Here is a 15,060-nt window from a genome sequence, read left to right as displayed (position 1 = left end):
TTTATGAATGCATCTCTGTATATATGAAGAGTGTGAGTTCAGTTATAAAGTGCATTAATATAGCCAGAGGTAGGATTCTTTGTCCATAGTTCAAATATGTGTGCTCAAAATTCAGAAAAGTTAAAAATAAGAATATGACAGGGACTTCCCTGGTGGCGCAGAGGTTAAGAATCCACCTGCCAATGCAAGGGACATGGGTTCGAGCCCCGGTACAGGAAGATCCCACATGCCGTGGAGCAACTAAGCCCGTGTGCCACAACTACCGAGCCTGCGCTCTAGAGCCCACGAGCCACAACTACTGAGCCTGTGTGCCACAACTACTGAAGCCCGCGAGCCTAGAGCCCGTGCTCCGCAACAAGAGAAGCCACCGCAATGAGAAGCCTGCGCACCGCAACGAAGAGTAGCCCCCGCTCGCCGCAACTAAAGAAAGCCTGCGCGCAGCAACAAAGACCCAACACAGCCAAAAATAATTAATTAATTAATTAATTAATTTTAAAAAAGAATATGGCAATAGCATATCAGAAAAATCCAACTGAAAAGAAAGTTGAGGCTATGATCTTAATATAAAAATTGATTTCAGAACAAAAAAATATTAACAAGATTTTTTAAAGCACTTTATAATGATAAAGGATGTAACTCACAGTAAAGATATAACAATTACCAGCATCTATGCACCAAATCACATTGCACAAACAGTCATAAAACAAACCTGGAGGTGATATAAGAATAGGCAGAAACACAATAGCAGTGGGAATTTTTAACCTTTTTCCACCCATGAAAGAACAAGTAGATCATTTTTTTCTCCCACTCCTTTACCTCTAAAACTTCCCCAGAGTTGCATAATTACCATAACGTAAGGACAGCACCTGCACTACACAGGAAATGGTTTAGTGTTACTGGAAGGTAGATTTAGACAGGTCAAAATGTATATTATAAACTCTAGGGCAACCATTAAAATTTTTTAAGAAGTATAATTGATAGACTAAGAGAGTAGATAAAAAATGGAATAACATAAAATGCTCATTAAAACTGGAGAAGGCAGGAAGTTCCCTGATGGCCTAGTGGTCAGGATTCCGGGGTTTCACTGCTGTGGCCCAGGTTCAATCCCTGGTCGGGGAACTGAGATCCCGCAAGCCACGCAGCATCGCCAAAAAAAAAAAAAAAAAAAGATGTCAAAACTAGAGAAGGCAGGAAAAGAAACATCTGGCAACAAATAGAAAACAGTTACAAACATAGTGGATATTCAAGCAAACATATCTATAAATACACCAATTAAAAGATAGAGACTGTCAGAGTGGATAAGAAAAACATGACCAACTATATATTGTCTACAGGACAAGAAACCCACTTTAATTATAAAGACACAGGTAGATTAAAAGTAAAGGGATGGGGCTTCCCTGGTGGCGCAGTGGTTGAGAGTCCGCCTGCCGATGCAGGGGACACGGGTTCGTGCCCTGGTCCGGGAGGATCCCACATGCCACAGAGCGGCTGGGCCCGTGAGCCATGGCCGCTGAGCCTGCGCGTCTGGAGCCTGTGCTCCGCAGCGGGAGAGGCCACAACAGTGAGAGGCCCGCGTACCGCAAAAAAAAAAAAAAAAAAAAAAGTAAAGGGATGGAGAAAGATATATTTATATAGATAATGCTAACATTAACCAAAAGAATGCTAGAAGAGCTTATTAATTTCAGACAAACAGATTTCAGAACAAGGAAAATATTCAGCAATAAAGAGGGGTACTGCATAATGATCAAGGGATCAATTCTCCAAGAAGACATACCGATCATAAAGCTGTTCAACTCGAAGCTGAATAGAGAAACAGACGAATTGCCTATTATAGTCAGAGACTTCAGCATCTTCCTGTGAGCAATTGGTAGACCAAGCAGGCAGAATATTAGTAAGGGGACAGTTGACCTGAGCAGCACTGTCGATCACTTGATCTAATGAACATTATAGATCATGGCCTTCAAAACGGCGGGAGCAGACAGTCTTCTCAAGCCCACACAGAACATTCACCTCAAAAGAACATGTTCTGGGCCCTAAGACACATCTTAGCAAATTTAAAAGACTAAAAATCACACAAAAGAATTTCTCAGATCACAGTGGAATTAAACTAGCAATTAACAATAGGAAGATAGCTGAAAAATCCCCCAGATACTTGGAAATTAAACACACTTCTAAATAACACATGAGTCATAGAAGAAGTCTCAAGAGAAATTTTTAAATATTTTGAACTAAATGAAAATTAAAATGCAACTTACCAAAATTTAAGAGATGCAACAAAAACAGTGCTTATAGGGAAATGGAACGCCCATGTTGGAAAAGCAGAAAGCTCTAAAACCAATAAGCTGAACTTGCATCTTAGGAAACTAGGGAAAGAAGAGCAATTTGATCCTAAAGCAGAAAGAACAAAAGAAATAATACTGAACACAGGAACTCAATAAAGGGAATCAACAAAACCAAAGACCGGTTCTTTTGAAAGATTAGTAAAATTGATAATCCTCTAGCCAACCTACGGAAAAAAGACACAAATTACCAATACCAGAAATGAAAGAAAAAGATACACACACCCCAATGTGCACTGCAGCACTATTTACAATAGCCAGGACATGGAAGTAACCTAAATGTCCATCGACAGAGGAATGGATAAAGAAGATGTGGCACATATATACAATGGAATATTACTCAGCCATAAAAAAATGAAATAATATCTTTTGCAGGAACATGGATGGACCTAGAGATTGTCATACTGAGTGAAGTAAGTCAGAGAGAGAGAAGGACAAATATCATGTGATACCACTTATATGTGGAATCTAAAAAAAATGGTACATACTTATTGGTATGGTACATACCATATAAGTAATGGTACATACTTACTTATTTACAAAACAGAAATAATTACAGATGTAGAGAACAATCTTATGGTTACCAGGGGGGGAAGCGGGGGAGGGATAAATTGGGAGATTGGGATTGACATATACACACTACTATATATAAAATAACCAACAAGGACCTACTATATAGCACAAGGAACTCTACTCAGTACTCTGTAATGACCTACATGGGAAAAGAATCTCAAAAAGAGTGGGCAGACGTATATGTATAACTAAATCACTTTGCTGTACACCTGAAACTACACAACATTGTAAATAAATTACACTTCAATAAAATTTTTTTTTTTTTTTTTTGGCAGTACGCGGGCCTCTCACTGTTGTGGCCTCTCCCGTAGCGGAGCACAGGCTCCGGACACACAGGCTCAGTGGCCATGGCTCACGGGCCCAGCCGCTCTGCGGCATGTGGGATCCTCCCGGACCGGGGCACGAACCCATGTCCCCTGCATCGGCAGGCGGACTCTCAACCACTGCGCCACCAGGGAAGCCCCAATAAAAATTTTTTAAAAAAAGAAATGAAAGAGAGCTCATCACTATTGATTCCATAGACATTAAAAGGATAACAAAGGAAGACTATGAACAACTGTGTGCCAACAAATTTGATAATTTAGGTGAAATGGACCAATGCCTTGAAAGACACAGACTACCAAAGCTCACACAAGAAAAAATAAATAACCTGAATAGTCCTATCTCAAAGAAACTGAATCAATAATTAGTAGGCTTCCAAAAAATAAATCACAAGGCCCAGATGGCTTCATTGGTGAATTCAACAACCTATATGGAAGATAATTTAGCAAGATCTTTCAAAATTTAAAATGTACCTATCCTTTAGCCCAGGAAATTTTTAGTTATATAAACTTGTAAACCAGGGAAATGATATATGTAGTAGGTTATTCATTACAGCATTGTTCTTACTATCAAAAGATTGAAAACAATGTAAATGCCCATTGATTGACTACTTGTTCAGTAAGGTATGGTACATCCACACATGAGAATCTATACAGCTGCAGAAAAAGTGAGGACAGTTCTCATATACCAATATGGAATAATTTCTAAGATATATAGGCACACAGAAAGAAAACAATGTACAGAAACCATGAGTATAGTAGGCTACCATCTGTGTAATAGGGAGAGGGGAGAAGAACATATGCATGTATTTGCTTGTCTGTGTACAAAAAAATCTTTGGAAAAATATATATGAAACTAACATAACAAGACATACCTCTGAGAAAGGGAAATGGGTGGTTGGAAAAGAGGCTAGATGGAAATTCTTTACTACACATCCTTCAGTATGTTTTTAATTTTTGAAATATATGTTTTACTCCAAAAATATATGGAATTTTAAAAGTTAGTTTCCCTGTTGTCCCCTCGCAGAGATTCTGATTTGGGGCCAAGGAATCTGCATTATTAACAGGTTTCCCAAGTGATACAGGAGATGCAAGGAGCACGCTGTGAGTAATATAAATCCACCTCACAGGTCCACATATTAAATTATTATAAAAGTGGAAACACAAGGAAATGAGGATGAAGAGAACCAAAGATGACATCCAGGCTCTGGTCCCTCAGAATGGGGAAATTATAACCTTGTCCTCAATAGGATAAGATGGAAGGGGAGTTTTCCAAAATAAAGGACGATCCATCCAGGCAGATGTAAATGAGAACTAGATCCCTTCTCCATTCTGACTGCAATTTTAATATAGACTGTGTCATCAGAAAGAAATAGCTGATGTGACAATTAAGTTACAGACATGTCAATAGAGCTCCTCTCTTTGGATTCCTCTTTTTCTCCAAAATTGCTGATGACGATCAACCTTTAAGATTCACATAAGAATTGTGCACAACGTTTTTCCTTCTCCCTTCTAAAAAATGTACTTGGCGTAGGATGGAGTGGTAGACACTGGCACGCACACACCACACACACACACACACACACACACACACACACACACACGAGAGTCTCTCCAAGAACCATGTTCATGGTGCTAACTTTTCTCCTAGCGTCCTGCTTCTCCCACACCATCCCATCCTGTCCCGCCTCCATTCATTCAACGAGCATATACCGAGAACTTATGTTTCTGGCGCTATTCTAGTTACCAGGGACAGAGTCCTGATCAAGGTCCCTCCTCCCATGATGTGTACATTCTAGTGGAAGGGGGCAAACAAAAGAAAACAGCATAGAAATAAATTATATATTTTCAGGTAGTAATAAGTGCTCTGGGGGAGACGGAACACTTTAGGTTGGGGAGTCAAGGAAAGTCTCTCTGAAGAGGTGACCTGAGACCTGAATGACGAGGAGCTAACCGCGTGAATTTCTGGGGGAAGAACATTCCAAGCAGAGGAACAGTGAGTGCAAAAGCTCTGATCTCGAACATGCTTACGTTCCTGAGGAGTGCAAAGATCAGTACGGGTGGAGAACAGTAAACTGGGAGGAGGATACTAAAATATTAGATAAAAGAAGGCGGCTGCGTGCGTATATACGTGCTATAACTCACCTCTACACCATTGCATCGTAGGTTACATGTATCATGGCCTCTTACCCCTTAATACTTCTGTGTGTATTTCCTAAGAACAAGGATATTCTCTTACACAACCACAATACAGTAATCAAGATGAGGAACTTTAACACTGATACGTTTCTCTAATCCACAGTCCTTATTCCAAGGCAAACAACTATTCCACTAGGTTCTTTACAGCATTTTTTCTGGTCCAAGGTCCAGTCCAAAATCACAGACAGCATTTAGTTGTCACGTCTCCTTGCCCCTGAATCAATTCCTCAGCCTTCACTTGTTTTTTAAGATATTGGCATTTTAAAGGAATACAGGTCAGTAATTTCATAGAATTTGCTTTTTTTAGCTTATCTCAGATTGGATTTATTAAATTTCTTTTTACGTATACATCTATCCACTCTATTTTAGATTCTTTTCCCATATAGGCCATTACAGAGTATTAAATAGAGTTCCCTGAGCTGTACAGCAGGTCCTTATTAGTTATCTATTTTATATACAGTAATGTGTATATGTCAATCCCAATCTCCCAATTTATCCCTCCCCCTGCCCCTTTCCCCCTTGGTAACCATAAGTTTGTTTTCTATTGATACAACTGTTAACTGTTTGTTTTGTAAGTAAGCTCATTGCTTCTATGTGGGTTTTTCTGATGTCTTTATGGTTAGATTCAGGTTACAAATCTATGGCTGGAAAGCCCCATGGGTGATTTTGTGTTCTCAGAGCATCAATCCAGAGGCACGCTATCCCTTGTTGGTAATGTTAATTGTGATTATTTGGGGGAAGGTATTGTTAGTTTCTCCACTGCATTGTTACTCTTTGTGGAATGATACTTTGAGAGCATGTAGATATCTTACTCCTCATCAAAGGAACCCTTTAAACATAAACACATTAATTTATACCCAGCAAAACAGACAATAACTCCTGGGTTTCATTTTTTGGGTTATTTGGAAAAATGTTCAAACTTTTTGTTTAAATCAGGGTCCAAAGACAGTATTTACAATGCATTTGGTTGCCATGTCTCGTGTCTCCTTCAGTCTATGACGAGGGAACATAAATCCTCACCAATTCTTACAAGCATGAAATTCCGTGATCGAGAAGCTTCCTGGACGCACATGCAGGGTGGTGATTCTACTCCAGCACCTGGCACATCGAGCTCACCGACTTTTCTCGAATTGTTGGGTCCTCACTTCCAACCAGGTACGCACATCGTCTCCCTCTGCAGTAGGTCGTGGCTGTGCTGTGTTCTGTCCAGACTCAGAAATGTCACCCCTGAGGGAGGACTAGAACTTGGGCAGACTTCCAGAACACGAGTCAGCCAAAGTCCTGGGCTGAGCCTGCTCACGGCACGAAGTGTCCAGGCCACCGACTCAGGGGGCAAAGATGTAACGTGGAGGGGGAGTGGCAGGGAGGAAGCGGCCTTCTCGGTCATGACCTCAGGGCTGAGCTACTCACGACAAAGTGCCCCTTGCTATGACTGCTGGTGTGGAGAAGAGACTGAATGCTGGCTGAAATCTGACTGTAAAATATTTAAATACCATTATCAGGAAAGGTACATACTGAAAGACTCACTACAAACACTGCAAACGTGTGTGTGTGTGTGTGTGTGTGTGTGTGTGTGTGTGTGTGTGTGTGTGTGTGTGTGTGTGTGTGTGTGTGTGTGTTACCTTAGAGGCTCAAATGCCCTCCTGGTGCAGACTGTTATGTTGGGGAAAACTGCTCAAATGGGCAACTTAGATTAGCAAACGTGAAGCAGAAACTGTGGTGGGAAACGACAGTGTTTGAAGATCTGCGACTCCCAGGAACCGGAGGTCCGAGCACTGAGAAAATGCATGGTCAGTGTGTGAGCCGAGGCTGGCTCTGCAGACCATCTCTTTTGGGGGGAAAAAAATGTCCAGTTAGACTGTACTGTAGCTAAAAACTAATGGCTATTTGGGGGAGATCTATTTGTCCTTATTTGAACAATTGCAACCCAGAGGTGAATATGTGAGGCAAAGAAGAATTCAGGAGAGGCAGACGGACAGACAGCATCGGCACCCACTGCTGAGGAAGGGCTGTAAAGATCACCCCTGCTGCTGTCCCACCTGCTGGATTTTTAAAGTTCTTCATTCTTCCAGGTGCTCAGGTCAAACACCTTGGAGTCACCCGCAACACCTGACAGCCCATTTCGCCAGCAAATATCCTATTAGCCGTTCCACCCAGAGCAAAGCCACTCCTCACCGTCCCCACAGACCCCACCCTTGTCTGGGCATCAGTGTCTCTCACTGCATCACCCGAGGGCCGGCTTCCTGGTCTCTCTGCTTCTGCCCTTGCCCCTACTGCCTAGGGGGTAACGGAGGCCCTTTTAAACCCTCCAGTGGTTTCCTATCTTGCTCAGAATAAAGCCAAAGTCCTTATGAATGACCTATGTGGAAAAAAAAAAAAACACGAAGCGAACAAACCAAAACCCACAGAAAGCTGCAAATAAGAAAAGCGTTTATCTGGGGTCTTAAGAATTGCAATTCAGGAGACACAGATTAGGGTAAAACTGAAAGAGTGTTCCAGGGAAGAGACGAGGCGGGGGGCTATTAAGCCACAAAGCTATAGCCTGACATAAAAAAAGAAATATTTGTCCTAAGGGGTAGGCTGCCACGCGCTGTTTTAGGGTACGGGTCTAACAAGCAGGTAGACTGTCACAAGTTACTTTAGGGTAAGGGCCTGATAGGTATCTTGAGCTTCTGGAACATTTTACAGATGTTCTGGATGCCTGCATGGGGACAATAAGTGGTCAAAAGGCCAGATTCCATCCAGGCTGACATGCATAAGTCATACTTCCTCTATGGCCTCCTGGCTCCATTTTAGAGAGAGAGCTCTCTTAGCAATACCGACTCCATGTTTATTTCCTTTCACACCCACAAGGTCCTACAAGATCCGCCCTGCACCCCATCTGTATTAGCCAGGGCTCTCTGGAGAAATGAACCCACATGAGATACACAGATACATACAGATCTTCCTTGACTTACGATGGCCAGGCACCGGGCTTTACAAGTATCCATCCTCGTAACAAGCCTATGGGGAAGATATTGTCATTATCCTCATTTACAGATGACAACACTGAGGCACAGAGAAGGCAAGCAACTCGCCCAAGGACTCCCAATTCATAAGCAGTAGAACTGGGGCTTGGCTCCCGGGCAGCTAGGCTCCAGGGTCCAGGCTTAGCCATCCTTGCTACTACCTTCTCCCTCTCTGTCACGTCAGCCACACCAGCCTCCCCACTTTCCTCAACATACCAGTATCCTCCCGCCACAAGACCTTGCACATGCACTTCTCACTGACTTGAAAACTTCTCCCCCAGCTATCTCCTTGATTACGCCCTCATTTCTTCAGGTCTGGGTTCAGGTGTCACCTCTCCACCTAAAGCGGCATATGCTGGCGCACCTGTGTCTCTAGCCACACCTCCTGACCTATTATATATTTATTAGTGCACTTATGTACTGCCTGTCTCCTGCACTGAAATGTAAACTCCAAGAAAGCAAGGATTTTTGTCTGTTTTGCTCATTGCTACAGTTTATAACCCCAGAGCCTACCTGAGAACATAGCAGGTATTAAATAAACGTGTCTACAGATGGCCAACAGGCACATGAAAAGGTGCTTAATATTGCGAATTATTAGAGAAATGCAAATCAAAACTACAGTGAGGTATCACCTCACAGCGGTCAGAATGGCCATCATCAAAAAGTCTACAAATAATAAACGCTGGAGAGGGTGTGAAGAAAAGGGAGCCCTCTTAAACGCTGCTGGTGGGAATGTAAATTAGTGCAGCCACTATGGAGAACAGTATGAAGGTTCCTTAAGGAACTAAAAATAGAGCTACTATATGATCCAGCAATCCCACTCCTGGGCATATACCCAGAAAAGATGAAAACTCTAACTTGAAAAGATACATACACCCCAATGTTTATAGCAGCACTATTTACAATAGCCAAGACATGGAAGCAACCTAAGTTGCTTCCAATAGATGAACTGATAAAGAAGATGTGGTATATATACACAATGGAATACTACTCAGCCATTAAAAAAATGAAATAATGCCATCTGCAGCAACATGGATGGACCCAGAGATTATCATACTAAGTGAAGTAAGTCAGACAGAGAAAGACAAATATCATATGATTTAACTTATATGTAGAATCTAAAAAAAATGATACAAATGAACTAATTTCCAAAACAGAAACAGACTCACAGAGATAGAAAACAAACTTATGGTACTAAAGGGTAAGGTTGGGGGAGGCATAAATTAGGAGTTTGGTACACACTATATATAAAATAGTGTGTACCAAACACTATTTTACAGTGTTATAAAAGCAGATACACACACTATATATAAAATAGATAAACAACAAGGACCTACTGTATAGCACAAGGAACTATATTCAATATCTTGTAATAACCTATAATGGAAAAGAATCTAAAAATGAATAGACATATACATATGTATAACATTTTGTTGTACACCTGAAACTAATACATCGTAAATCCACTATACTTCAATTTTTAAAATAAACAAGCAAACAAACAAACATGTGAAATGAATTTAAGACTAAACAAACCAGACCTGAAAAAGCATTGAAAATGAAAGGAGATGACTTTCATCTTGTAATTTGGAAGGAAAAGTGAAAGGAGGTGATTCCCTGGAGAATGGATGTCTGTGGTACTGATCACACACTGTTCTCTAAGAGGACACAGAGGTGAGACCAGCACTACTGTGATGGGCAGGGAGGGGGTGTCTCCTGAAGGCTGGAACATGTCCATAATCAACACCAGGTACAAAGCCCGTGCTGCATAAGCAACGCTGACCAACTGGGAAGGTAGGCTTCGTGCAGATGGAGGACAGAGGGTAATGAGGCGGGAACTCCCTCCCTGGGTTTCACACTCGGACCGGCGCTCTCCAAGAGTCCTGGTTGAACCAGAAGACACTCTCTGCTAATGTGAGGCAGGAATACCAATGATTTAGCCATGTAAAATGTAAACATCTTAGTGGGATGGATCCCATTACCTTGACAATAAATTCTGGCCTTCTTAGTATTAGGACAACCGTATTCTGTTGCCTTACTGCCAATTATTGTTGGATTAGCCTGTGCCTTGCTAATATGGGAAGAACAGCCAGTACCTGTCCTATCCTCCTCCTACCTGTTCCATCATCATCATAACCTATTTCACAGAGAAAATGAAAGGCTTCCAACATGAGCTCCCAAAACCTCCCACTTCCAACCTACAAAAGTCTGTACACCTATACGCATCTGTGCCTCTTTCCCTCCTTTTTTTTAAATTAATTTTTATTGGAGTATAGTTGATTTACAATGTTGTGTTAGTTTCAGGTGTACAGCAAAGTGATTTAGTCATACATATACATCTATCCACTCTTTTTAGACTCTTTTCCCATACAGGCCATTACAGAGTATTGAGTAGAGTTCCCTGTGCTATACAGTAGGTCCTTGTTAGGTATCTATTTTACATATATAGTAGTGTGTATATGTCCATCCCAATCTCCCAATTAAACCCTCCACCCCCCTTACCCCCTGGTAACCGTAAGTTTGTTTTCCACATCTGTAACTCTATTCCTGTTTTATAAATAAGTTCATTTGTTCACTTTTTTTAGATTCCACATATAAGCGACATCATACGATATTTATCTTTCTCTATCTCACTTCACTCAGTATGACAATCTCTAGGTCCATCCATGTTGCTGCAAATGGCATTATTTCGATCTTTTTTTATGGCTGAGTAACATTCCGTTGTATATATGTACCATATCTTCTCTATCCACTCCTCTGTTGATGGACATTTAGGTTGCTTCCATGTCTTGGCTATTGTAAATAGTGCTGCACTGAACATTGGTGTGCATGTATCTTTTTGAATTATGGTTTTTTCTGTGTATATGCCCAGGAGTGGGGTTGCAGGGTCATATGGAGCTCTATTTTTAGTTTTTTAAGGAACCACTATACTGTTCTCCATGGCGGCTGTACCAACAGGGTTCCCTTTTATCCACACCCTCTCCAGCATTTATTGTTTGTAGATTGTTTGATGATGGCCATTCTGACTGGTGTGAGGTGATACCTCACTGTAGTTTTGACTTGCATTTCTATACTAATAAGTGATGTTGAGCATCTTTTCATGTGCTTTTTAGCCATCTGTAGGTCTTCTTTTTATAATGAAAGCTATATCCAACCTCCCATGTTCTGATTCACATTTGTTTTTAATTTCTCAGGAATATCACTCAGTCAACCATCTTGTCCCTGAATCTTTAACATCTTCCTTCTTCCTAGCTCCTTCCTTTCAAAATTAAAGCTTGGGCTTCCCTGGTGGCGCAGTGGTTGAGAGTCCGCCTGCCGATGCAGGGGACACGGGTTCGTGCTCCGTCCGGGAGGATCCCACATGTCGCGGAGTGGCTGGGGCCGTGAGCCATGGCCGCTGAGCCTGCGCATCCGGAGCCTGTGCTCCGCAACGGGAGAGACCACAACAGTGAGAGGCCCGTGTACCACAAAAAAATAAATAAATAAATAAAAAGTATCTTGGCCCTACCTCTTCATTGAGCTGCTGTGTGTTTCCCTCCTCCTTTTAACAGCCAAACTGTGTTGAGTCCACTTCTCTACCATCCACTCACTCCTGGGGTCTGCATCCACCAGCCTGCACCGTGACTGTTCTGGCCAAGGTCAGAGGCCTTCTCATTGCTACATCCAGTAACCACTTCCCAGTCCTTTCCTCACTTGAGTTCTTGGCGGCATTTGACAGTCCATCACTCCTCCTTGGAACATCCTCTTCTCTTGACTTGGCTCAGTGGCTCCCTGGATTTCCCCCTCCTTGTGTCACCACTCTTCCTCCTCCTCCTTAGTGCAATTGTGCCCCGCTGCCTGTCCCCTTGAATGCTGACATTCCTCACTGCCCCGTCCTAGGCTCTGTTTTCCTATTCTACATACTCTACCTGGGCAATTTCATCACTTCCGAGGTGCCGGGGACTAGGCAAAGATGCTGATGACTTTCATATCGATTTCTCCAACCTGCATCTCTCCCTTGGGACACCACAGTCCTGAGCCTAATTCTCAGCCTCAGCTCTTGAGGCTCAGGAACTTGGTTGACCAGCATACGCAGAGCGGCGGCACATTTTCTCTTGGGGGAAACTAAGTTATAATTGTCACACTGCCTGACAGCCCTAGGCAGTGAGAGAAGCGTTGAGTCAAAGCACAGGCTTGTTACTAGCTGCCTGCTCTTAGGTAGATAACCTACCCTTTCTAAGCCCCAATTTCCTAATCTGCAATGTTGGGGAAATAATAGTACCTTCCTCCTAGGCTTACTGTGAAGGTTAAATGTGATAAAGCAAATAGAGCACTTATGATGCTTACCAGCTCATACCCAGCCCTCAATAAGTATAAGTTATTATTATTTCTCTCCTACCAAATTCTGCTTCATCGTAATAATATTTTTATTAAAACTATTGCAAAAATACATACATCTGTCTACAGATACATACATACATGTGCCTACAGCACACACGCACGTGCGCGCACACACACACACACACACACACACTGAACATTATTCAATCATAACACCTAATAAATTGCAAAGGAAAGTGTCTCATACCACATCAAAGTCTTTAGATAAAGGAAAATACCTAATAATCTGTGCTTTAAAATGCTGCATTTATCCCATGCTCTTGAAGTAGCTGGGTTCAGTTCTTGGTAGCAGAACCAACCCAACCAGGGGAGGGAGAGAGTCTAGCCCTTAACAGTGTACACAGTGCTTCTAAGTGCCTGACAGGCTCTTTTAATCCACTCTGCAGTACTGTGAGGTGACATTATTACCCCAACTTTGCAGGTGTAGAAACTGAGGGCTGTAACCTTCTGACCAGATGTCCTCTGATTTCCAAATGCTTTTGCTACGTGACGCCAGGGAGAATTAGGCCCCATTTCATTGTACCTAGTTTAGTAACTAAAATAGATGATTAGCTCTAATATCAAGAACAGTTTTGTTAATCATTCAACAGTTGTTAAGCAATACCCGGGTGTGGTAAGAGAGGAAAAGGCTAAAGAAAAATAGATCTTTGCCCTTTTAAGAGCTTCGTCTGTAATAAAGGGACATACCTATGAGCAGCAAAAATACTCAGGGACTCTTACAAAGCAACATAGTTTCCCATGAATTGTAAGCTGCATGCTACTTCATATTTTAATATCTCTGGATGCTGTAAAATCAATTGAACACCACAGTTTACTTGTTAGCAGTTGTTTGCTATCTTAATAGCACATAAAATAACATGCCTCTTATAATCAATAGCCTCTTATATAAGAGCCAAGAAAATATAAAATAATTAAATGGCCATTTCTTTAACAGCAATCAACAAATATTTGCCAAAAAGTAAATCGTTTTATCCGTAGGTAATAAAGTTAATATCTGTTACCACAAAACTGGAGGTCATCAGTATCACCATTATTGATTCCTACTGTCTGGCTCAGGTTCAAGGTCTTCTTTCCCAAGAGGCAGGCACAGCAAGAGGCTCCTCAGCGTTGGGTCAGAGCAGCCTGCACAAATTAGGCTAACAATTAGTTTAACAAATTCAGATGACAGTGTAACCAGTGGGGAAATGTGCAGAAAGAACCCTCATGTGGACAGAACATTTGAATGAACAAAATGGTACAATGAGTTCAGACAGAAAGAGCGCATTGTTCCTGGAAACACAGTGAAAGTTGTATTTTCAGAGAAGTCGAATTTCAAGGGGTGACTTAGAAGGGGAGGACGTCCTGATGGAGGCGGCAGCGTGGCAGAATTCAGAGGGTGTATGGAGATCTGTAAAAGTCTGGGTGACAGGGGGGCCACAGCTGAACCACAGTCACAGACTCAAATCCTGACCAAACCTCACACTGGTTTTTGACCTTGGGAAAGTCACTTTATTCTTTTAAAGTCACTTTACTGGGAAAGTCATAATTATGTTGAGTTTCGGTTCCTCCTTTGTAAAATGACTATAAAATACTTACTTTTGTGCTGTGAGGAGGAGAGGGAATATTTGTAAAGTATTTGGCAGGGAGAGCAGACAATAAATGGTAATAAAATTGGTTAGAAGATTTTGAACAGAAGAAGTGAATGAGCAAAGCTATGATTTGGGAAATTAACGTAGAATCTGTGATTAAAACGGGCTGGAGAAAGTGCTAAGTAGAAAACTTGTTAAGATGCTTTTTCAATCGTCTGGATGAGAGGTGGCAGGGGCGGAGGGCAAATAGGACATCTGTCGGTGGAGATGCAGCGCCAGGGGTCCCTAAGGGCGGCGGCTACAAAGCCTGTGAACCTGATATAACACCTGCCTGGGGACAGGGCCTGAGGGTGGAGGCCCGGCAAAGCACTCGAGGAATCCGAAAGTTCTGCAGTTTAGCGCCCAGGTACCTGAGAGAGGACACGGCGGGGGACAGTCTGGGAGGGTTGGCAGAGGGGTGTTCACCACCGCTGCCTAAATCCCACACCGGTGCGCATCTGTTTCAGGCCGCCAGGGAAGAGGTCAGAGTCAGTACGGGAGGCAGGGCGAGCAGAGGTCGACCGGCTTTCCCACCGATCCGCGCCCCCGGCGGGCGGCCGCGAGGAGGCAGAGCGCGGCCCATGCTCCGCCCCTCCCGCCGAGTCCCACCTCCCCGAGCGCGTTCCGAGGGGCG

At 42.5% G+C, this 15,060-nt stretch overlaps 1 protein-coding gene across 1 annotated transcript in view; it reads right to left on the bottom strand.

The window, feature by feature from the left end:
- Positions 1 to 7,013, bottom strand: part of FAM234B (family with sequence similarity 234 member B) — a 66,637-nt gene extending 59,624 nt beyond the window's left edge. The window contains exon 1 of the mRNA XM_060024324.1: positions 6,452 to 7,013. Coding sequence (XP_059880307.1) covers positions 6,452 to 6,503 — 52 coding nt within the window. The 5' untranslated portion in view covers positions 6,504 to 7,013. The remainder of the gene's footprint in view (positions 1 to 6,451) is intronic.
- Positions 7,014 to 15,060: the final 8,047 nt, after the last annotated feature.

This window comes from Delphinus delphis, chromosome 11 (genome assembly GCF_949987515.2).
Source record: "Delphinus delphis chromosome 11, mDelDel1.2, whole genome shotgun sequence".
NCBI classification, from domain to species: domain Eukaryota; kingdom Metazoa; phylum Chordata; class Mammalia; order Artiodactyla; family Delphinidae; genus Delphinus; species Delphinus delphis.
The sequence above is the reverse complement of the archived record's forward strand: the minus strand, read 5'-3'. Positions and strand labels throughout refer to the sequence as shown.